General features: G+C 50.8%; 1 protein-coding gene across 5 annotated transcripts; it reads left to right on the top strand.

Annotated features, from left to right (window-relative positions):
* The first annotated feature begins 2,653 nt into the window (after positions 1-2,653).
* On the top strand, positions 2,654-22,241 carry LOC140904208 (uncharacterized). 5 transcript variants are annotated; one of them, XM_073326603.1, is made up of 8 exons: positions 2,654-2,819; positions 3,589-3,675; positions 4,471-4,493; positions 5,797-5,909; positions 6,211-6,243; positions 10,527-10,615; positions 11,522-11,648; positions 18,466-22,241. In XM_073326603.1, exons 1-8 carry the CDS (start codon positions 2,754-2,756, stop codon positions 20,034-20,036), a joined length of 2,109 nt encoding a protein of 702 aa, XP_073182704.1. In that variant the 5' UTR covers positions 2,654-2,753; the 3' UTR covers positions 20,037-22,241. The 5 variants fall into 5 exon arrangements, with proteins under 5 accessions (XP_073182704.1, XP_073182703.1, XP_073182705.1 ...); XM_073326602.1 differs by having other exon boundaries at positions 2,656-2,819; positions 18,463-22,241; XM_073326606.1 differs by lacking the exon at positions 2,654-2,819 and adding an exon at positions 3,334-3,386 and having other exon boundaries at positions 18,463-22,241.
* Positions 22,242-22,561: the final 320 nt, after the last annotated feature.

The raw sequence follows: 22,561 nt of genomic DNA, 5'->3' as shown, positions 1-22,561 counted from the left end.
TTTATTTGCCAGTAAATACATGTGGAGGCTCCAGCTCGGCAGTGAGGAGCACAGGCTGCTGGATGAAAGGAGGTGGGAGATCACCCTGCAGTCCCCTCTCCCCTCCTGGGAAACAGACTTGGTGGCGAGGCTGCACCCCTCTGCTGCCTACAACCGACTCCCCAGAACTGTTCCTGGGTATTGTTAGTAAAAGTCGTGGACAGGTCATGGCCCCCGACCTATACCATAAATACCCCTGATTGAATCTTGGGGGGGGGGGGGAATGTGGGGGGCCCACAGCACCAGCTGCGGGGAGGGGAAGCTCCAGGGGGTCCACTGTGCCGCTGGGGAGGGGGGAGCCCCTGTCACTCTGGCCACTGCTGGGGGGCCCTCTGCCACTCTGGCTGCCCTGGGACAGCTGCCGGGAGCCACGGGGCTCTGGCTGGGGAGAGCCGCATTGGCCACTGCTCAGGCCGTCCCCAGAGCCAGCCGCCCGGGGCCGTCCCAGCAGCGGCCGGTGTGGCTGCCCCCCAGGGCCGCCTGAGCAGCTGGCTCCGGGCGATTTAAAAGGGCCCAGGGGCCCCTGCCGCCACTCCTGGGGCTAACGTGGCTTCCTGCCCACCCTTGCTCCAGGCAGAGCGCCCCTCCCAGAAGCGTCTGGCACATCCCTGCAGCCCCTGTGTGGGGGGTGTCTCTGGCACACTGCCCCTGCGCCGAGCACCAATTCTGCCACTGTAAAGCTGCGGCCAACGGAAGCTGCAGGGGTGGGGCCTGTGGGCGACCGGAGACCCCCCGGCCCCCCCCCGGCCACTTTGGAGCTGCTGCCAGATGGGGGTGCGGGTCACTTTCAGGAGCCACCCAAGATAAGTGCCACACCCCAACCCTCTGCCCCAGCCCAGATCCATCACCCCACTCACACCCAAACTCCCTCCCAGAGCCTGCCAGTGTCCCCCCCCTACCCCCCAATGCCCTGCCCCAGCCCAGAGCCCACAACTCCCTCCCAGAGCCCAGCCCCCCTCCTGCACCCAAACTCCCTCCCAGAGCCTGCCAGTGTCCCCCCCCTGCCCCCCAACCCCCTGCCCCAGCCCAGAGCCCACAACTCCCGCCCAGAGCCCACCTCCCCTCCTGCACCCAAACTCCCTCCCAGAGCCTTAGGCAGAGCTGTGGGGGGGTGTCATAAATATAAAGGGAAGGGTAAACCCCTTTGAAATCCCTCCTGGCCAGGGGAAAGCTCCTCTCACCTGGAAAGGGTTAAGAAGCTAAAGGTAACCTCGCTGCCACCTGACCAAAATGACCAATGAGGAGACAAGATACTTTCAAAAGCTGGGAGGAGGGAGAGAAACAAAGGGTCTGTGTGTCTGTCTGTATGCTGGTCTTTACCGGGGATAGACCAGGAATGGAGTTTTAGAACTTTTAGTAAGTAATCTCGCTAGGTACGGGTTAGATTATGATTTCTTTAAATGGCTGAGAAAAGAATTGTGCTGAATAGAATAACTATTTCTGTCTGTGTATCTTTTTTGTAACTTAAGGTTTTGCCTAGAGGGGTTCTCTATGTTTTTGAATCTAATTACCCTGTAAGGTATCTACCATCCTGATTTTACAGGGGGGATTTCTTTATTTCTATTTACTTCTATTTTTTTTTAAAGTCTTCTTGTAAGAAAACTGAATGCTTTTTCATTGTTCTCAGATCCAAGGGTTTGGGTCTGTGGTCACCTATGCAAATTGGTGAGGCTTTTTATCCAACATTTCCCAGGAAAGGGGGGGTGCAAGTGTTGGGAGGATTGTTCATTGTTCTTAAGATCCAAGGGTCTGGGTCTGTAGTCACCTAGGCAAATGGGTGAGGCTTTTTACCGAACCTTGTCCAGGAAGTGGAGTGCAGGGTTTTGGGAAGTATTTTTGGGGGAAGGACGCGTCCAAACAGCTCTTCCCCAGTAACCAGTATTAGTTTGCTGGTGGTAGCGGCCAGTCCAAGGACAAAGGGTAGAATATTTTGTACCCTGGGGAAGTTTTGACCTAAGCTGGTAAAGATAAGCTTAGGAGGTTTTTCATGCAGGTCCCCACATCTGTACCCTAGAGTTCAGAGTGGGGGAGGAACCTTGACAGGGTGCGGGAGGGAAGGGGAGGAACGGGGCAGGACTTGGACCCATTCTGGGCACCACCAAAACTTATATAAACCTGGCCCCCCTGAGCCAGAGCCAGACCGTGCAGAGCTCTCTCCTGACAGGAGGGGACTCGGGGGGAGAGGGTGGCTGCGGGGGTTTTAGGGCCGGGGAAGGGTCACGCAGGGAGAGGAGGAATAAAGGGAGGCTGAACGCTGTCCAGGGCAGTCGGCAATAAAAGCCAGGCTAGCAGAGGATGGTTTCGATCCATCGACCTCTGGGTTATGGGCCCAGCACGCTTCCGCTGCGCCACTCTGCTGCCCCGGGAGCTCCCCACAGCGGGGCAGGGGAGAGCTGTGGCCAGGGGATTTAGGCGCTTTCCAGGAAGGGGCTTGTACAGGGTGCCCAGTCTCCAAAGCCGAAATCAGAGGAAATCTCTGCATATCCCCAGCTGGGAAAACCAGCCCCCTTCCCCTTGCTTTTCTCCTGAGACGATCCAGCCGGTCTCCTGCCCCCCCAGGCTGTGTGTGTGTTGGGGGGGGGGGGTTCCCCGATCCCCGAGTGTCCCAAACGCCCTGCGAGGGGCCCGCTGGGGCAGGGCCAGGCCCGGGGGGGGGAGCCGCCCCTTCCTGCCCCCCCCAGCCCGGGGAGCCTTTGTGTGTTTGCAGCGGGGCCATGGCCGGGGCCGGGAGCGCAGCGCGGAGGCTGCTCCAGGCCGGCGGCCGGCGGGGCAGGGCCCGGGTGGGCGGCGGGGGCCGGGGACACGCGTGGGGCGGACGCGCTCCTGCCGCGGGGGGCGAGTGTCCCGGGCCGGAGCCACGGAGCCCGGGAGGGACCCGGAGCCCAGGCTCGGCCGGGAGCCGGGGATGGGGGAGCTGGGGGGGGGGGTCAGAGCCGGAGCCGGGGGGGGGTCAGAACCGGAGCTGGGGGGGGGGGGTCAGAGCCGGAGCCGGGGATGGGGGAGCTGGGGGGGGGGGTTCAGAACCGGAGCTGGGGGGGGGTTCAGAGCCGGAGCTGGGGGGGGGGTCAGAGCCGGAGCCGGGGATGGGGGAGCCGGGGGGGGTTCAGAACCGGAGCTGGGGGGGGGTCAGAGCCGGAGCTGGGGGGGGGAGCGGCTGGTGCTGGGGATTCTTGGAGCTGGGAGTTTGGGGCGAGTCGATTGACGGGGTGGGTGGGGGGGCTCAGAGCTGGCGATTGGGGGGATGTTTTCGGGGGGGGGGGGGGCTCCATGCTCAGATCTGGCCCTGCGGGAGCATTGGGGGTTGGAGCTGGGACTGTCTGAAGTTGGCTGCTTGGGATGTGAGCGAGGTCCGTCCCCCCGCAGGGGGACGTGGGGCGCTGGGGGTCGGGCTGCACCCAGCCGGGGGCCCTGCGTTTCACCGTCTCCTCTCAGTCTGAGCCTCCCCCCCCCCGCCCCCCGACTCTGTACAGGAGTCTGCAGGGCAGGAGGGGTCCCTGAAATCTGACAGCCGTTTGTAGCAGTTTCCTCTCCTTTCCCCCCGTCTTCCAGGAGCCCCCCCGAGAGCGTCGGGCCCCTCCGGGCAAAGAGAGAGAAGCCGCCGAAGCCGAGGAGCCGCGGCAAAGCCAGGAGCTGCTGGTAGGTGCCCAGGGCCCAGGTTCGGCAGGGATCCCGGTGCCCCGAGTGACGGCGAATGCAGGGCCCAGCCTGCCAGCCTCATCCAGGGACCCGTCCCCACCGGAGCCCAGGGTCCGACACGGGGGTGGCATGGTGCCCGTAGGGTGCGGGAGGCTGCTGGGCAGGAGCGGGTCAGTCTGTGTGAGCCCAGAGCCCCTGCCCACGGGCAGCGTTCCTATAGGAGCGTCTCCGCCCCAGACCCCAAAGCACTTTACAAAGGGGAGTCGGGGCAATTATCCCTATGGGACAAAGGGGGAAACTGAGGCACAGGGAGGGGCAGAGCCCTGGACAAGGTCACAAAGTGAGTCTGGCAGCAGCACCAGGGATGGGTCCTGGGAGTCCTGGATGCTGCAGCCCCAAGGCCTTCTCTCCTGGAAATGTCTGTCTGCATTTTCACTTGGAGGATGAAATCCCCTCCCGCACCATGCTGAGCCCCAGGCCTAAGGCCCCACTCACAGCAGGTTAATGGGTTCAGTGGGGCCAGGGGCCTTCTGGGTCTCTCAGCACTGGAGGAATTGGGTTCTCAATGCAGAGAAATATCTTCCGCCTGTAAAGTGCCTGGGGAGAAGGTTTCCTCACTGGCGACCTGCGGGCAATAGGGGAAAGTCCCTGGTAGGGGGTGGCAGCTGCTCTGGGAATGGCAACCTGAAATTCCCCTCGTACCCGAGGCTTCAGTGGTGTCTCCCCTGCAGACCAGGAGGCCTCCCCACCCAGGGACATGCCCCCTGACTGCCTCCTCTTTCTCTCCCTCTTTAGGGTGCTGGGAGCACTGGGGGCAGGTAAGTCCTGGGCTCCACTTTGCTCCCCGTCATGGGCCATTAGGGTTGATAACTGCACTGAATAGGAAGCTGCCCCCTGCCCTTGGAGCATGTGATTCTGCCTCCCCCAGTGGCTGACTCAGGGAGGAGAAGAGCCGTTCACGGTCTGATCGCTCAGGAGGTCACAGCAGGGCTGCTAGACACAGGGCCGATGGGCCCGACCTGGCCTGTCTCCCGGCCGCATCCCGTGTTCTGAGGGCGCAGAAACTCAGCTTTTGAATTTTTTAAAGCGAATTGCTGGCCCCCCGCATCTCCGCAGAGTAAAGGGAGACAGCGTTGCCTTGCTGGGGCTGCCCGAAGCCGTAGCTCAGAGAGCGTGAACTCTCCTGTCCCCTGTTAATGTCATCGGGGTGTCAACTGAAGGGAGGACACTTTGATGTCAACATTCAGCGTTCCCTGGCTGATCACCTGAGCAGGGGGGAAGGGGAGGGAGTGAAGCCTTCGTGGGGTGGAAATTGGTGGTTGCTGTAGGGAGGGAAGAACAGAGGAGAGACACAAGGAAGCAAGAGGGAAATGGAGAAAGGAGGGGAAGAACTATCGGGGGCCCTACAGGGGAGTCCAGGAGGGGGTCTGTTTTCCTCCTGAGTGACACTGAGTGTGACAGACAAAGACTTAGCAAAATACTAAGAATTAAAATTGTATTTCCTATACGAAGGGCAGATTCTCACCTTGTCCTTTGCACATGGGTGTCCCATGGAGAGCAGTGGGTGTTCTGCTGTGAATGGAGCAGGGCACAGAGTCCTAAACTGACGCCCTGGCCCACTGACCATAACGGACAGGGCAATATGACCCTCTCTGCCAAATGAGCTGGATGCCCCAGGGTTACTGCTTCAACTGAAGGGCTTGGGGGGGTTGGCATTAAAGGGCCCAGGTTCACTCCCTGGTGGAGACCTGAGCTCCGTCTGTGGCCACTGTCAGCATGTAGGACCTGCCCAGGCTTCGGTCTTTGTCTCCTCCCCTTCCACATAATCCCAGTGCTGGTGCCCCTTGTTACTGCAGTAAACCAGCGTGGGAGGTGGCTCAGCACCCCACAGAACCAGAGCGTCCCGGAGAAAGCTCCTGAAGAATGTTTCCGTTCCTTGCTCTGGTGTCTCCCCACTTCCCATCTCTCTGGAGAGCCCAGGGTTGAGGGCGGGTGACTCACCGTGACAAGGACCATCTCGGGCTACAAAGCTCAGATCCAGGTTTCCTGGAGTTTGGGGGTTGCTGGGCTCAGGGTCTGGGGATCAGGCCTATTTCTCACCGCTCTTCCTTTCCCCGGCAGGGAGGACGGGGCGTTTCGGAAGCCGGAGCCGGGGTTTGTGGAGCTGGAGAGGAGACTCACTGATTTCTCTCTGAAAAGTGCTGTCCTGCAGGAGGGGCTGCTGGGATTCAAAGGTGAGTGGGAGTCTGGGGGTGGCGTCTCCTCTGGTTAGAGTGACCCTGGCCCTGGGGAGGAGTCGGGGACTCTCGGGATGTCACTGACCCCAGGCTCCATCTCACAGCCCCAGCTCCGCGAGTCGCCCTTCCCCATGGTGTAGCCCTCTGGGGCTGGCTCTGTCTGCAGCGGCTGCATTATCAGCCTCAGATCTCTGTCATCATCTCATAGTTAACAGCAGTTATATTAATAACTAATGGGAACCTCCCCAGGAAAGCGAGGGCCTGAATTCTCTCCTCTCTCTTCCTCTCCTTCCCCTAGAGATGCTGCGACTGGAGCTGGGAAGTGACATGGGTACGTGTCTGTCTCTGACGGGTCATGGGCAGATTTCAGACCAATAACCATTTTATAGAATCAGAGAATCATAGAATATTAGGGTTGGAAGGGCCCTCAGGAGGTCATCTAGTCCAACCCCCTGCTCAAAGCAGGACCGATCCCCAACTAAATCATCCCAGCTAGGGCTTTGTCAAGCCTGACCTTAAAAACTTCTAGGGAAGGAGATTCCATCACCTCCCTAGGTAACGCATTCCAGTGCTTCAGCACCCTCAGAGTGAAAAAGTTTTTCCTAATATCCAACCTAAATCTCTCCCACTGCAACTTGAGACCATTACTCCTTGTTCTGTCATCTGGTACCACTGAGAACAGTCTAGATCCACCCTCTTCGGAACCCCCTTTCAGGTAGTTGACAGCAGCTATCAAATCACCCCTCATTATTCTCTTCTGAAGACTAAACATCCCCAGTTCCGTCAGCCTCTCCTCATAAGTCATGTGTTCCAGTCCCCTCATCATTTTTGTTGCCCTCCGCTGGACTCTTTCCAATTTTTCCACATCCTTCTTGTAGTGTGGGGCCCAAAACTGGACACAGTACTCCAGATGAGGCCTCACCAATATCAAATAGAGGGGAATGATCACGTCCCTCGATCTGCTGGCAATGCCCCTACTTATACGTCCCCAAATGCCATTGGCCTTCCTGGCAACAAGGGCACACTGCTGACTCATATCCAACTTCTCGTCCACTGTAACCCCTAGGTCCTTTTCTGCAGAACTGCTGCCAATCCATTTGGTCCCTAGTCTGTAGCGGTGCATGGGATTCTTCCGTCCTAAGTGCAGGACTCTGCACTTGTCCTTGTTGACCCTCCTCAGATTTCTTTTGGCCCAATCCTCCAATTTGTCTAAGTCCCTCTGTATCCTATCCCTACCCTCCAGCGTATCTACCACTCCTCCCAGTTTAGTGTCCTCTGCAAACTTACTGAGGGTGCAATCCACACCATCCTCCAGATCATTTATCAAGATATGGAACAAAACCGGCCCCAGGACCGACCCCTGGGGCACTCCACTTGATACCGGCTGCCAACCAGACATGGAGCCCTACCCGTTGATCACTACCCGTTGAGCCCGACAATCTAGCCAGCTTTCCATCCACATTATAGTCCATTCGTCCAGCCCATACTTCTTTAACTTGCTGGCAAGAATACTGTGGGAGACCGTGTCAAAAGCTTTGCTAAAGTCAAGGAAGAACATGTCCACTGCTTTCCCCTCATCCACAGAGCCAGTTATTTCATCATAGAAGGCAATTAGATTAGTCAGGCATGACTTGCCCTTGGTGAATCCATGCTGACTGTTCCTGATCACTTTCCTCTCCTCTAAGTGCTTCAGTGCTTTTAGTGACGGGGGATAGCAGCCTCCAGCCCTTGGAAGCTGTGGAACAATGTGAAGCGATGTTACTTTGTTCTTGCACCACTGTATTTTCAGCAGACTTGTCTCTTAAATATTTTAGCTCATCAATGTCACTTAAGCATTTAAAGTTTTTGCAAGATTTTTTTGTCCTCTAATTTTTTCTTGCTTTTACTTTTTTTAAGTATTGCATTGTTTACTAATTTAATTTTAGTCATTTCATTTTGGCATTTTTAATTGCGGTCATATTAAGTGTTTAGTCATTAAGTTTACATAGTCTGATTTAAAAGGTTGGTTTTGTTTTGTTTTTTTTTAAGACCGCTAAGATTTTGACAACTTTTCCTGGTTTTGAATGTCTGCTTGAGACTTTTTTACAAAATACAAAGGCTGAGCTCTTTTTGAACATGTATTTGAAAGTTTCCTGGAATGATTTTATACATTTAAGATAGACTCTTAATTTTCCCCCCAATACATTCCTGTTCACCCCTGGGATAATTAATTTCTGGGGAACATCTTCAGCAGAGCTAGAATTATTGAAAGGCGATGCACCAGAGAGGAAAGGCACGGAGGCAGTGGCCTGCGGGGAACAGAATATGTTTCATTACTAATCCTGCTCTTTTGAGGGGTCCTTTTAGAAAATAATTTAACTTACAAGCATTTAGAGACTTTAAGAAAGTCACTGCTCACTGGAGCAATGGGTCTCTTTGGAATATATTTTAACTGACAAGCCCTTACAGCCTTTGTAAGAAAGGAACAGGATATAACAGAATTTAAAAAATGAAAATTAAGAATCATGGATCATCAGTTTGCTGCTTCTGACTTGGGTTGAGGAACCTTGGAGGAGTTGTGATGAGAGACAAACTTGCCAAGTTGATAGATGATTTTCTTTCTTCCCTCTCCCCCATTTTTAAATCCATGTCCCTAAGGCCAAATTTGGCATAGGTAACTTTGTTCCTACGTTTTCTTGTTCTCCAAGCATGTTCTTAGTACTGTCCCGGAACGATATCATTAGCCCCCTTTTGTTTGGACTCATTTAATTTTCTGCATTTGGTCTTCTTGCACCTGTGCATCACATTCATGGCTGAAAATAATTTAACGTAATTTTCATCAACTTGTTGCTTTTGGGTATTGTAAGATCTTCTGAACTTTCATATTCTTTTCACAGTGAAGTAAGGAAGAGAGTTCAAAACGTGGGTATTATTGGAATTAACAGTTGCCAGGGTCGGTCCATATATGCCATAGCACTTGGCTCATTCATGGTTTGTCTGGGTACAATGTAGCCCTCTCTCTCCAGTCGTAGTCAATGACAATACAAAATAAAGATCTAGGCTTGTGTTTCTCGGCTGGTGGTTTGTGACCCCCGGGGGCTCAGGAAAGGCAGGCAGGAGGCTGTGAGATGTTGAGCGTTTCATTATGATCCAAAGCAAACAAAATCTCATTCCCCCTCTCCTGCACTCCCTTGTTCATTACGGTCAAGTATTCTTTGTCAGCCTCTTGAAATATACAAGTTATACAGAGACTCGGCATGGATGCATGTTTTAGTCTTACTTTTTTAGTAAATGTTCAGGGGTCAGAAAAAAATTGTTCATAGAATATCAGGGTGGGAAGGGACCTCTGGGCGTCATCTAGTCCAACCCCCTGCTCAAAGCAGGACCAATCCCCAATTTTTGCCCCAGATCCCAAATGGCCCCCTCAAGGATTAAACTCACAACCCTGGGTTTAGCAGGCCAATACTCAAACCACTGAGCTATCCCTCCCCGCAAACTTGCAGTAAGTGGTACTCGCTTACTTATTTCAGCTGGGAAATTAGGCAGTTTTTGCAGCTGTGCACAGTAACCCTTTCATTGCCTGTATGACAGCCAGAGAGACTGAAACCCCTTGGGTGGTTAGTAGAGACGGGGAGGAGGCAGAAAGTTTGGATCCAAACTGGCATTCAGTGCTATCCGCAATTGCAGGAGATCCTTGGTCACTAAGTCTCCCGGGCAGAGGGAGGGGACGGGGGAAAGACAAGACAGAAAATGAAGGAGAAATGAGTGGGAGGTGAGAAGGTCACAAGCTCCCAAACCTGCCCACATCCAGTCAAAGCCTAAGGCCAGAAGGGACCATTGGAACATCTGGTCTGACCTCCTGTCTAGCACTGGCCACCAACACCACCCAGCTCCCGCCCCCGCACTAAACACAACAGCTGGAGTGAGACCAAAGTCTTGCAGCCCACGGGAGACTAGACTGTTATATGCCCCAGGCAGAGAACAGGAGGGACTGAGATGCACCAGTGCCCCAGACCCCCGCAGTGGCAGGGAAATGGTTAAGTGAGATGTTTCCGGGTAATCCTAGTGTGTGACCCACACCCCACGTTGCAGAAGAAGCTGAAACCACCCCCAGGTCACTGACAACCTGACTTGTCTTCTTCTCTGGCTGTTCCTGAATCTTCAGAGGAAGGAGATTAAAAAAAACCCTCTCAGAATACATTACGGGGCAAAGTGCCTTCCAGACCCCTGGCAGTGGTGGCTGAGACTCTGAAGCGTGAGCGTGAGGAATGTCATGCATAAAATAGAAGTGAGCCCCACTTAATGGTCCACTCTTTGTGTCTATTGACAGTGCCTTCCAGCTGAATATCACCAGCAAAATTCCTTTCATTTCCTGCACCAGCACTGGGCAGACTTTGTCCTGTCCCTGCCTGGTCCCCACCACTGGGGGAGTTGCTCTCAGGGTTTTAAAACTAGGGCAGTGGATTTAGTGCTGGTGGGAGGGGTTGGGTCTGGGCTGTGATAAAGTGATGGAATGTTTTCCCAGCATGCGAGTCAGAAACATCTTGTGCAGGGAAAGGGCCGGGGCAAATCATGATGTGACAGGAACTAGAGGCCCTTCTGAAATCTTCCCTGTCCCCCTTCTCACCCTGACAGGTGGCAGAATAATCCACACCTTTGGCTCCAGATTGTCCCAGCCTCTCACAGGACGGGGAAGGGAACTGGCTGTCGTGGAGCCAGTCCAGGTAGGGATTATTGCGGGGTTGCTAGTGGGTTCCTGCTGGAGGGAGAGGGGCAGGAAATACTGAGGGCCTGGGATCTTTGGAGGAGTTTAGTCTGGAGGTGGGATGGGGGCAGGAAATACCCAGGGTGGAGAAAGGGAGGGGGACAAGGCATGTGACAAACTTGCAGGGAGTTGTTGACCCCACGTCCTGGATTCCGGGAACAGACGTAGGGGTTTGGGGGAGGAAATTACCCTATTTGTAGAATGGGGTTGGCTGGGGAACACTGGACAGTGCTGGGAAAAGGGATCAGATTCCCAGTGGAAGAACATAAACCTACCCGCCAGAGGCTGCTATGAGATATGAAGCGGGGGGGCGGGGGGGGGAAGGGTTACTCACCAGTGGGGCGTAGAGTAGTTAACCCCTCCCCTTCCTTTCAGCTGCTGGCAATGGGAAGCATGTTGGGATTCCTATTGCGGAGCCAACCCTGGAGCCTACTGGGGGCCCCATCCCATGTATCAGCCTCTGGCTTGTAGGTGTGTGATGAATGAGAAGATGACCTTAGAATCATAGAATATCAGGGTTGGAAGGGACCTCAGGAGATCATCTAGTCCAACCCCCTGCTCCAATCAGGACCAATCCCCAATTTTTGCCCCAGATCCCTAAATGGCCCCCTTAAGGATTGAACTCACAATCCTGGGTTTAGCAGGCCAATGCTCAAACCACTTCCCCCTCTGTCTGCTGCGACGGACAAGGGGATCTCTATCTCCCCTCCTGTTTTGCCTCCTGGCTGCTCTGAGCAGGGTGGGGTGGGACTCTGTTGACTGTCAGCCTCCCAGAGCTTCCATTTGATTGGCTTCTCTTCCTCCATAAATAGTGGGGCTGTGTCTGGGGCAGCAAGCACTGAGGGTTGGACTCTTCCTCTTTCAGGGGCCGGTGACCTTCGAGGAGGTGGCTGTGTATTTCACCAGGGAAGAGTGGGCTCTGCTGGACCCCCGTCAAAGAGCCCTCTCCAGAGACGTCATGCAGGAGAACTACGAGAATGTGACCTCGCTGGGTAAGGATTCCTGTGCCCTTGGTTATTAGAAGGGGAAATGCCGAGTTGAGGTTCACACCACCCCCACAACGCCACCTCTACTCTGCCCTATCTCAGCAACAGCCCATTAAGTGCATTGAAATGGGGCAGACTAGGTCCCTCAGGGTTCACATGGGCCTCCCTTCATATCATGGTCACAGCTCTGCCAAGCTACTCAAACTACTCCCTCCACCATCCAGTTACGCCTACAGCTGACCCAGTGCACACAGCTGGGGGGCATGCGGATAAATGCTGGGATTCCCTCCTGTGAACACAACACAAACAAGAGGATGTTCTTAGTCCTTCATATCTATTGTAGAATCATAGATTTTATGGTCAGAAAAGGCTATTAGGACATCTAGTCTGACCACCTATATAACACAGGTCATAAAATTTCCTCAAGTTACTGCTGTACTGAACTGAATATGCTGTGTTGGACTAAATCCTCCCCCAGAAAGGCATCCACTCTGACTTGAAGACTTCAAGAAATGAAGAAGCCTCCACTTCCTTTGTTAGTTTGTTAACCTTTGCACCAGCCATACTGAGCCACTCCCAGTGGCTAGCGCCAGCTGCAGGGCTAGGGGCAGAGTTAAGGTTACATTTTAGGGTTGGTGTGTATATTAACTCTTCCTTTTCTGGTTTTCAGAGGTTTAAGTTTAGCCACCACACACCTAGTGGAAAGGCATGCAGCAGAACTGGGCAACCTGTACTCCATATTTATATAGTTTGGGGGCTTTTGATGTCCTCATTTTTTTAATAGACTTTTTCGGCGCTCTGTTTCTGCATGAGAGATTTTGCCGGCATAATTCTATCAATTAAGGATATGTTTTTTTGCATCCCTAACAAACAGAGCTATGCTGACAAAACTTTGCAGCTCAGAAGAGGCCAGAGTCTGCAAGTGGATTTTAAAACACTTTAAAATATTGCTCTCAGCCCTGAAATTTTGGAATCCGGGGGGAAATGTCGAAGAGAAACTCCTGCAGAATTCAAGCATAATGCACAATACACATAGTCTGAGAATTAACAGTGGTACGGCTCTGACTCAGATGAATTGGTGTAGCTCAGAGGCAGTGGCCACAGCATGTCCTCTTCACCCCACCAACCAATGACTGAGAGCAGTGTGAGGTTACTATTCAGGAGTTCTTGTGGAGGAGGGGAGAGGAGAGCAGGGAGCAGTGGGAAGGGAAAAGATGATGGGGGAACTAGTGCTTGTTTGGTGCCAGAAGCTAGGGAAGGCTGAGTGTAGTGGGAGGAAGGGGATAGGTATGTGGAAGATTACACTAGAGGGAATCAGGGAGGGATGAAGAGGAGGTGAGGAATCAGAGGCAGAATCTCCTGGGAACAGGTAGTGTGATGGGTCTGGGGAGTGGGAGACTGGGAATGGAGAAAAGGGGGTGGAGGTCCCAGCAGTGGTGGTGTTGGAGGGGGAGGATTGGGTAGGAGATCTGGGATACGTGGAAGTGGAGAAGAGTGAGGATAGTGGGAAGGGTATGGGGAGTGGTTGCTCCAAGGAGCAGGAAGGATCTGGTGGCAGTGGGAAGGGAAGGTTTCAGGGAGGCAGATATTTGGGGCCCTCCGCTGAGAATGCTTTTGCCAAAGTCTCTAATGCCCTCTCCCTAAGCAAAGCTCAGAATCAGCACTCCATCCTTATTCTTCTTGACCCGTCAGCCGCCTTTAATACCACTGACCATGATTGTCTTCTTGACATCTTGTCTTTTTCCTGGCTCTTCTCCTACCTCTGTAACCACTCTTCAGCGTGTATTTAAGAAGATCCTCCTCACCCCCCCACACACACACTCTGGTTTTCTGTGGGGGTTCTACAGGGCTCAGTCCTTGGTCACTTCCTCTTCCTCTGCACTTTATCTCTGGGAAATCTCACCCATAAACACAAATTCAGCTTCTGTCCCTATGCTGATCAATCACAGATCTACCGCTCTACTCCAGCCCTGTCTCCTTCTGTCCAAACAGAAATCTCAGCCTCCCTCTGATGACTCCTTGTGGATAGCTAGCCATCAACTCAAGCTCAACATCTCAAATGTCTAGAACAGAGCTCTTAATCCCCCAAGCTAGCCCTCCCGCCATCTCCTTTCTTGCTGTTCACCCCAGAATTAGCTGATGAAATCTCAGAGCGTCTGGCAAAATTTGCAAACTCAGATGACAAGATAGGTTCCAGAAGATTGGAGAAGGGTTAACCTAGTGCCCATCTTTACAAAGGGGGAAAAGGCGAAGCTGGGGAACTATAGACTACTCAGCCTGACCTCAATACCAGAGAAGCTTCTAGAGCAATGAATAAAATATTCAGTTTGTGAATACCTGGAGGATGAAGGGCAATCGAGAGCAGCCAGCATGGATTTACTAAGAACATAGTGTGACAAACCAGCTTGATCATCTTCTTTGATAGGGTAACTGGTTTGGTGGCTAAAATAGACCTGGACTTCAAAAAGGCTTTTGACACAATCCCATGAGTAAGCTGGAGAAATGCGGGTTTAACGGAACTACCATTAAGTGACTATATAATTGGTTACACAACCACAAACAAAGAGTAACTATGAATGGAATGATGTCAGACTGGAGGGATTTCTCAAGTGGGGTGTCAGAGGGATCTGTTTTGGGTCCACTGTTATTTAACATCTTCATTAATGACCTGGATGTAGGAATAGAGAGCATACTAATCAAATTTGCAGATGACACAAAGCTAGGGGGGGTTATCAACACTTTGGAGGATAGAGCATCTTGATAAATTTGCAAACTGGGCTATAGACCACAAAATGAAATTCAACAAAGACAAGGGTAAGGTGCTACTCTTAGGGAAGTAAAACCCAATGCACAAATACAGGTTGGGGGATAACTGGCATGGCAGCAGCACTGCTGAGAAGGATCTGAGAGTTGTGGTGGATCACAACCTCAACACGAAGTCAACAGTGTGATGATAATGCAAAAAAACCAAAAAAAGCAAATGCATTAACAGAAGCATAGCATTGAAATCACAAATGGTGATGGTAATGCTCTACTCAGCACTGATTTGGCCTCAGGGGGACTCCTGTGTCCAGTTTTGGTCACGAGTGACTAGATAGGATGTAGAGAAACTGGAAAGACTCCAGAGGCAAGTGACAAAGATGATCAAAGGGATGGAACACAAGCCAGTGAGCAAAGGCTGATGTAACTGGGTGTGTTTAGTTTGGAAAAAAAGAGTTGAAGGGGTTGGGGGGGTGATAGTCGTTTTCAAATACTCAAAAGGCTGTGTAAATGTGCGTGGCCATCCCTCCTGGTCTATCCCTGAGGGAGGCCATGCCACCTCACGGTCATGCTCTTAGCACTGCAATCAATTAAGGGGGATTATCAGTCTTCAAAGCTCAGGCCACTTGATCCAGGCTGAGCAATAGTGAGTCTGTGGTGCCCGGCCCTCAGGCAGGACTGGGCACCAACAGTCCATGCTCTGGCCTGCAATCAGGAGAGAGCTGCAAAGTCTCCAAGCCCAGGCCCTCAGTCAGGGTGGGACAGCAAACAATTAGGGGCTTTGCCCAAGGCGAGCAGCAAACAGGCTAGGGCTCAGGTAAGGGCAAGCACCAAACAGCCTGGCATCCTAGCTCGGTGGATGGTAGACCAACACAGGCCTCCTGGCTGAAGATGGGGAGGCTACCACCCAACTGTCTGGGTGGCAGGAGGTAGGGAGACCCTGGCCCACCTGACTCCACTGGGTCCTAGCCCAGGGACCTAACAGTGGCAGTGTAGTCTGCCACTGGATCAGCGGGGATCCACCCGCAACACATTGACTTAGTGTGAGGCCAACACTCAATCAGACGATGGTCTAGTTTCCCTGGGCTACTTCCTACAGTCCCCAGGGTTTTGGTACCTCTGGCCTGCATTTCCCTGGGATCAGTGGTCTTTGGCAACCCCATCAGCTTGTCGGCACCTCAAGTGGCCGGTGACCCTGGTTGGTCTGGCCATTCCACTGGCGGCAGTCCAAGCAGCTCCTCGGTGTCCCACTCTGGCAGTGGGTGATAAGCGTCTGTCTTCCACAGCAGCTCCAGCCCAACTGAGCTACAAGTCCCCCCTTTTGTAGTTCTGCTTCCTGTCCCGCCCCTCAGCTTCCGGAGGGGTGGACGTGGCTTTCCTGGCTCTGTAGCCCAAGGGGCAGGTTGTGGTCCCTGCTGGTCTTCCTCGCTACGGGCTGCCGTACAAAGAATGGAGAACAGTTCATCTCTCTTGTCACAGAAGGCAGGACAAGAGGCAGTGGGTTCAAACCACAGGACAGCAGATTTAGATTAGCTCTCAGGAAAAACTTCCTAACTGGAAGAACAGTAGGAACAGACGCCTAGGGAGGTGGTGGAAGTTTATTCACTGGAGGTTTTCAAAAGGAGGCTGGAGCCATCTGGTGGTTTAGACTCAGCAAATCCTGCACCTTGGCAGGGGGTTAGACTAGATGACTAACTTTGTGGTTCCTTTTAACTCTGTGGTTCTAAGGGAAACCGGGGTTAGCCCTTTGAAAAAGCTAAAGCTAGCATGTCGCCCATTAAGGGTATGTCTGCACTGCATCTGGAGGCTGCCTCCCAGCCAGAGTCCATGCTGACTCCCTACAAATAACGGTGGAGGCCCTAACATCAAAGCAATGTCTCCACAGCCATTTTTAATGCACTAGTGTGAGACCCAGCCTAGAAGGTGGCTGACTTCCTGATGCACGGTAGACATACCCTAAAGAGGGTGGTCCCAAGGGATACTGTATGAAGTTTGGGTCATCTAACTTCCTGTAAATCCATGACCCAGCCGCCTCCCTTGGCACCCTGTCACCGTGCCTTAGGGGTCAGAATTGAGGATGCCAAATTCAGGACAAACTGCTGAGAAATAGGGCAAACACAAAACAAAACTGGTGGTTATTCTTTTATAAAATAGACCAAACCAGCCACAAAAGTAAACTCCTGTTTCACCACACTGGCTAACAAGAAAACATAAAGGCAGTTTTCGCAGGCATTCCAGTTCTTATAACACCACCAAAAACACTGGATTCAGATATGAGTATTTAATACAACCAATGTCATTAAATAATAGGTTCTTCTGATCCCAAAGGGCTAGCCACTCCCAGGTCAATATACAACTTAGATCTTACCCAAAACTTATGCTGGTGCCAACCCTTTAGTATCTAAAATCTAAAGGTTTATTCATAAAAAGAAAGAAAGGTGAGAGTTAAAATTGGCTAAGGGAATCAATTACATACTGTAATGGCAAAGTTCTTGGTTCAGGCTTATCGCAGTGATGGAATGAACTGCTGGCTTAAGTCAAGTCTCTGGAACACATCCACAGCTTGGATGGGTCATTCAGTCCTTTGTTCAGAGCTTCAGTCTGTAGCAAAGTTCCTCCAGAGGTAAAAAGCAGGATTGAAGACAAAATGGAGGTGTTTCCAGGGCCTTTTATAGCTTTTGCCATGTGGAGGGCATCCCATTGTTCTTACTGTGGAAAATTAGAACAACAAGATGGAGTTTGAGGTCACATGGGCAAGTCACGTGTTCATGCCCATTTTCCCTCAGTCATTGCAGGAAGCCATTACCTAGGTTCCAGACAGCACATTTACATGACAGTCCACTCAGTGTAGATGGGCTTCTCCCATGGTCCGTTGTCAACCCAGTGTTTCTTGATGAACCACTTAATTTGAACAGTCCCTCCAAGATGTGCTAGCTAGCTACCTTGTAGGCGTTACCCTGTTATGCTTATAAGAAACGCACAGGATCATTTTCAGGGGAAAAGGCAATATGCTGCGTTTATTGAAGATACAACATTTAGTATACGCATTCAATCACACACCACACACACACACACATTGTCCCGCCAGTTGATGCTATAGTTACCAGTCCAGAGTCCGGATCAACCTACTGGCCAGCTAGGTTGATCATGGGTAGGAGAAGCTGGGTTACGTTGATCGTCACACGGTGCTCTGCGGAAATCTTGGCAGGGTGAAGCCAAAGTTTCATGGGAAGGCCCCCTGTTTATATAGTGATTTTCCTTCATTAGGACCAATGAGTTTTGCACCATGATGCTGTAATCAATTATTGTTTGAGTTCTTGTTTTCTTAAATAGTCCTTCTCATCCTTTATCTTGTTCTTTCATCAAGTCCCTCAGGGAGCTATCCCATGCTCGTTTAGTTCACAGCTGTCTTGTCCTCATTGATAGGTTCCTGTCTCATCTTTTGAGTCATCAATCTGCCCTCCTTTGACATTTCAATAGGGGCGTGTTGCAGCCTCCCGGCGCCCTTGCGTCCGTCTCTCATTCCTCCCTCGTGCATCTGGTTCAGCGATGGCCTTCACACTTATCTCTTAACACACACATTTCTCATTCACACACAAAACAAAATTAATTTACATACAACATTTTGAACAGGAACATCAAATTCCAATACAAAAGAAAACAATCATGGCATTCGTTTACTTATTTTAAAATGCTAAACCTAGAACAAATTGGTGACCCGCAAAGGTCTGTTACTGCCTTGAAATCAGTCCAGACACAGATTCTGGCTGATGGATCTCTACTCGTTGACCCATTGGGCCATTCCTTTCTGTTATTCAAAAAGGGTGGCTGGCAGGATACGATCAAATCATACACCAATGCATTTAATACATGCTACGTTCTTATTCTTTATCCTTCATTCTAAATTCTATAAAATACCAACATAAAATCCTACTACTCCATTTGGGGGAAAAGTTTGGGGGAGTTCAGTTTCTGATTTTTATTTGACCTCTCTCAAGCACTTGTTTTGGTTTGGCCTTCCCCTTTCCGTCCCTGTTTGAGGTTTCTGTCTCTATCACAGCAGGTGATGCAATGGCGTGTGAGAAAGAAGAGCAGAATTCTCAGCAGGAAGATGCTGAGCAAGTGGATAAACACAGAGCATTATCGCAAAGATCGGAAAGGAATGAGTCCAGGAGTCATGAGCAGGGAAAATCCTGTGAGAATCAGCCCAGACCAGAAAAGGAGCAGGGAAACCAACCAGGAGAGAAAGTGGATAAATGTATTTCCTGTCGGGGAACTCAGAAGGACCTGAAGGAAAGCACAACACAGCAGGAAATCCTCAGGAGAAAGAGCAAAAATACATGCACTGAGTGCGGGGAAAGCTTCCGTGACTTTTCAGCCCATATAAAGCATCAGAGAATCCAGACAGGTGAGAAACCCTGTGAATGCCGTGAGTGTGGGAATATCTTCAATTGCAGCTCAAACCTTGTTACCCATAAGAGAATCCACGCAGTTGAGAGGCCCTGTGAATGCCGTGAGTGTGGGAAACGCTTCACTAACACCTCAGCCCTTTCTGTTCATCAGAGAATCCACGCAGTTGAGAGGCCCTGTGAATGCCGTGAGTGTGGGAAACGCTTCACTAACACCTCAGCCCTTTCTGAACATCAGAGAATCCACACAGGGGAGAGGCCCTATGAGTGCTGTGAGTGTGGGAAACGCTTCACTAAGAACTCAAACCTTTCTGAACATCAGAGAATCCACAGAGGGGAGAGGCCCTATGAGTGCAGTGAGTGCGGGAAAGCCTTCAATCGCAGCTCAAAACTTATTACCCATCGGAGACTCCACACAGGAGAGAGGCCCTATAAATGTTGTGAGTGTGGGAAAGGCTTCACCAACACCTCCGCCCTTTCTGAACATCAGAGAATCCACACAGGGGAGAGGCCCTACGAATGCCGTGAGTGTGGAAAATGCTTCACTAAGAACTCATCCCTTTCTGAACATCAGAAAAACCACACCGGCGAGAGGCCCTATGAATGCCGTGAGTGCGGGAAAACCTTCAATCGCACCTCAAACCTGGTTAGCCATCAGAGAATCCACACCGGGGAGAGGCCCTATGAATGCCGTGAGTGCGGGAAAACCTTCACTAGCACCTCAAACCTTATTACCCATCAGAGAATCCACACAGGGGAGAGGCCCTATAAATGCCGTGAGTGTGGGAAATGCTTCACTCAGAGCTCAAACTTTTCCGAACATCAGAGAATCCACACAGGGGAGAGGCCCTATCAATGCCGTGAGTGTGGGAAAACCTTCACTAAGAGCTCAACCCTTTCCGAACATCAGAGAATCCACACAGGGGAGAGGCCCTATGAATGCCGTGAGTGTGGGAAATGCTTCATTCACACCTCAGCCCTTTCTAAACATCAGAGAATCCACACTGGGGAGAGGCCCTATGAATGCCGTGAGTGTGGGAAACGCTTCATTTACACCTCAGCCCTTTCTAAACATCAGAGAATCCACACCGGGGAGAGGCCCTATGAATGCCGTGAGTGTGGGAAAACCTTCTCTTGGTACTCAGCCCATGTTAGGCATCAGAGAATCTGCAAGGGGGTCAACACCGTAAAATCCTCTAGGGCTATCCGTACTTCCTTTTCTTGAATATTTTTCCTGATTCCCAAATAGTAACTTTTAAGCTCTTTGAACTGTTTGCAGCACCATTATCCCTCAGCTTGTCCAGAGGAGTGGTCCATTTTTGCCTTTTGCAGTTCGCCCTGTTTTGAGGTTGACACATTGGTTCTTTCTATCGACTCAGTTGTTCCATGAGTAATTCGAGTGTGTACTTCCTACCAGGGAAACAGGAAGCATCACATTTATACCATTCCTCCTATTCCAGTTATTGTTTGAGTCACCAATGATACAAATTGTATCATTGCCAGTTGTTCTCACATTGCTCTGGGTTGTGCTGAAGAGCAGTTATATTGGGAACTTTTCAGATTATATTTAAATGAAGAGGAGCAGGGGCAGGGGGGAAAGTGTCATTTCAGCCTCTGTGACACTGCAAGGAGATGGAGTGACTCAGAGATTCCCTCCTTCCCCATCACTGCAGAACTGTTACACTCTGCATGGCTCATATAAAAGGTATCTTCATCACATTCTATCCCTCCACTTCTCAAAGTGTCATGTGATGAAGCGTTCTCAGCTGTCTGTGCTTGGAGCCGATGCTTTGACTTCTTTAATCCTATATCAGAGTCGCTATGACTGGAGATGAAAGTGTCAAAAACCTGGAAGGGGAATTCAGATGGATCCCAAACACACTGTGATCATTTGGAGTTTAAATCCCAGGCTCCATCTATTGGTAAAGCTTCTTCTGGCAAGGTGGCTGTCCGTCCGTCTCCCCCCCCCCCCATTATGGGGGATGCTAGGATACTAAAAATTTTGTAAATAACATAACTGACTATTGAGACAGTGTTGAGTGAGGTATGTTTGAATGGATCAGAGGATAATGTGATGGGAGACTCTCTTGTCCTGATTCTGAATAATCAAATGTAACCTGCTCTGGAATTTCACTTGACACTTTCATTGTCATGTATTCTATCTCTCTGTGATGTGGGTTTCTATCTTTCCTGAAGGCTGTTTGGTCACCCAATTAGATATTAGTTCAGTTTGATAGGCTATAGCTCAGATTTATTGGAGAATTTAAGACAAATGACCATTTGCTAACGTTATCATTTCTCACTTCAGCCTTGCTTTTTCCCCATCCCTCCATGATGACATGGAGAAAGTTCAAGTGCAGTTCTGTCAACAGGAGAGAACTCTCCAATTTACTGGACATGCTAACAAAGAAAAAATAGTGATTTAAAATCTCCGCTCGGAAATGGTGAACAACAGCAGAACCCCAGCTAACAGAAGGAAGTGCATATGATCACAGTGTAGTTCAATTGTTTAAGGCAATATTGTCACAGATGATCTGGGGAGAAAATTCCATGGTAAGTGATTTTGAACTAGGCAAAATGCCCTTGTATTTGGTTCCCAAAGCATGTGTAACCCAGGCCCTACAGAAGATCTCTCCTAGTTAATTCTGTGGCGTAGGGATTGGTCCTCTTCATGATGCAGATGTTGAGGAAATAGAAGAGAGGGTTTTTGTTGAATTTATCCTTTGTAGGTGCTAAAAATGTTTATAAAATGAAAGCAGTGTGGGAAATCTAATAGCTTTAGAAAAATAGCAATTTTTGAATAGAAACTCCAGCTCTGGTAACTAACAGAGATTCTGATCCAGCCCTGTATCCAATCCCTTGCCTGGAACTGTGCCACCAAATTAAAGAAAAGCTGGGTATGGTTTGGGAAGCCATTCCTCATGAACACTACTGAGATTTTGAATGGTTGTGTAAAGGATTCTACTTCAGAGAAGTGTAAATTTACCCTACCCAAGGCCAAGGATTTGGAAAGAACTGGGGTTGAAAGTGTACACACTCAGTTCTTTGTTTCCACTCCAGTAAAGGAAGCTATGGTGACCAATGATCCAAGGAAAATTGTTTGTACAACTCTACTTCCTAGTTCAGGGTCACTGATTACAGTTCCAGAGGATACCAAGGTTAGACTGAGAACAATCCTCCTTCACCATTTGGATCCAAAGAGAGAGTGCTTCATAGGACATTCCTTCCCTGTAGATCCCAAACTGGGTGCCTGATTGGGTAACAAGGACATTCGGGCTGTAGAAACGATGGTAACCAATGAGGCAACGAATGCGTCAGCCTCGGATTTCAGACTTCCATATACACGCATGTTAAGTCCTGATTCTCTGGTTTTGTGTCTGACACGATGGCTACACAATAAAGCTGATGTTGGCGCAGCTGCCCCAATGTAGCTGCACTGGTGTAGCATGCTATTAGAGATGCTCTAAGCCAATGGGAGAGATCTCTGCCGTCGGACTTCATTAGTCCAGCCCCCTCAAGCGGCGGTGGCTATGTTGTCAGGAGAAGCTCTCCTGCTGATGTAGGACATCTGCACTGGGGGCTAGGGCTGTGTAACTACATTGCTCATGTCAAGGATGAATCCCCACTCTGAGTGCAGAAAGTGGGGGCCCGCGAGGATTCTAAAAATGAATACGGGTCACTCCAGGCTTGTATTAAACTCCCAAGGTTACAGCTTTTCTCTGACTTTGGCTTGGTAAATGCTACCAACAC

Source organism: Lepidochelys kempii, chromosome 28, assembly GCF_965140265.1.
Source record: "Lepidochelys kempii isolate rLepKem1 chromosome 28, rLepKem1.hap2, whole genome shotgun sequence".
In the NCBI taxonomy this organism is placed as follows: Eukaryota; Metazoa; Chordata; order Testudines; family Cheloniidae; genus Lepidochelys; species Lepidochelys kempii.
This window is presented reverse-complemented; position numbering and strand designations above follow the sequence as displayed.

What these genes read in the sequence shown, in the direction of transcription:
- LOC140904208 (XM_073326602.1), top strand. Translation starts at nt 2,754, where the DNA reads ATGGCCGGGGCCGGGAGCGCAGCGCGGAGGCTGCTCCAGGCCGGCGGC. An exon ending in GGAGCTGGGAAGTGACATGG is followed by an intron (nt 6,244 to 10,526) that starts GTACGTGTCTGT and finishes TCACCCTGACAG; the next exon opens with GTGGCAGAATAATCCACACC. An exon ending in CGAGAATGTGACCTCGCTGG is followed by an intron (nt 11,649 to 18,462) that starts GTAAGGATTCCT and finishes TCTCTATCACAG; the next exon opens with CAGGTGATGCAATGGCGTGT.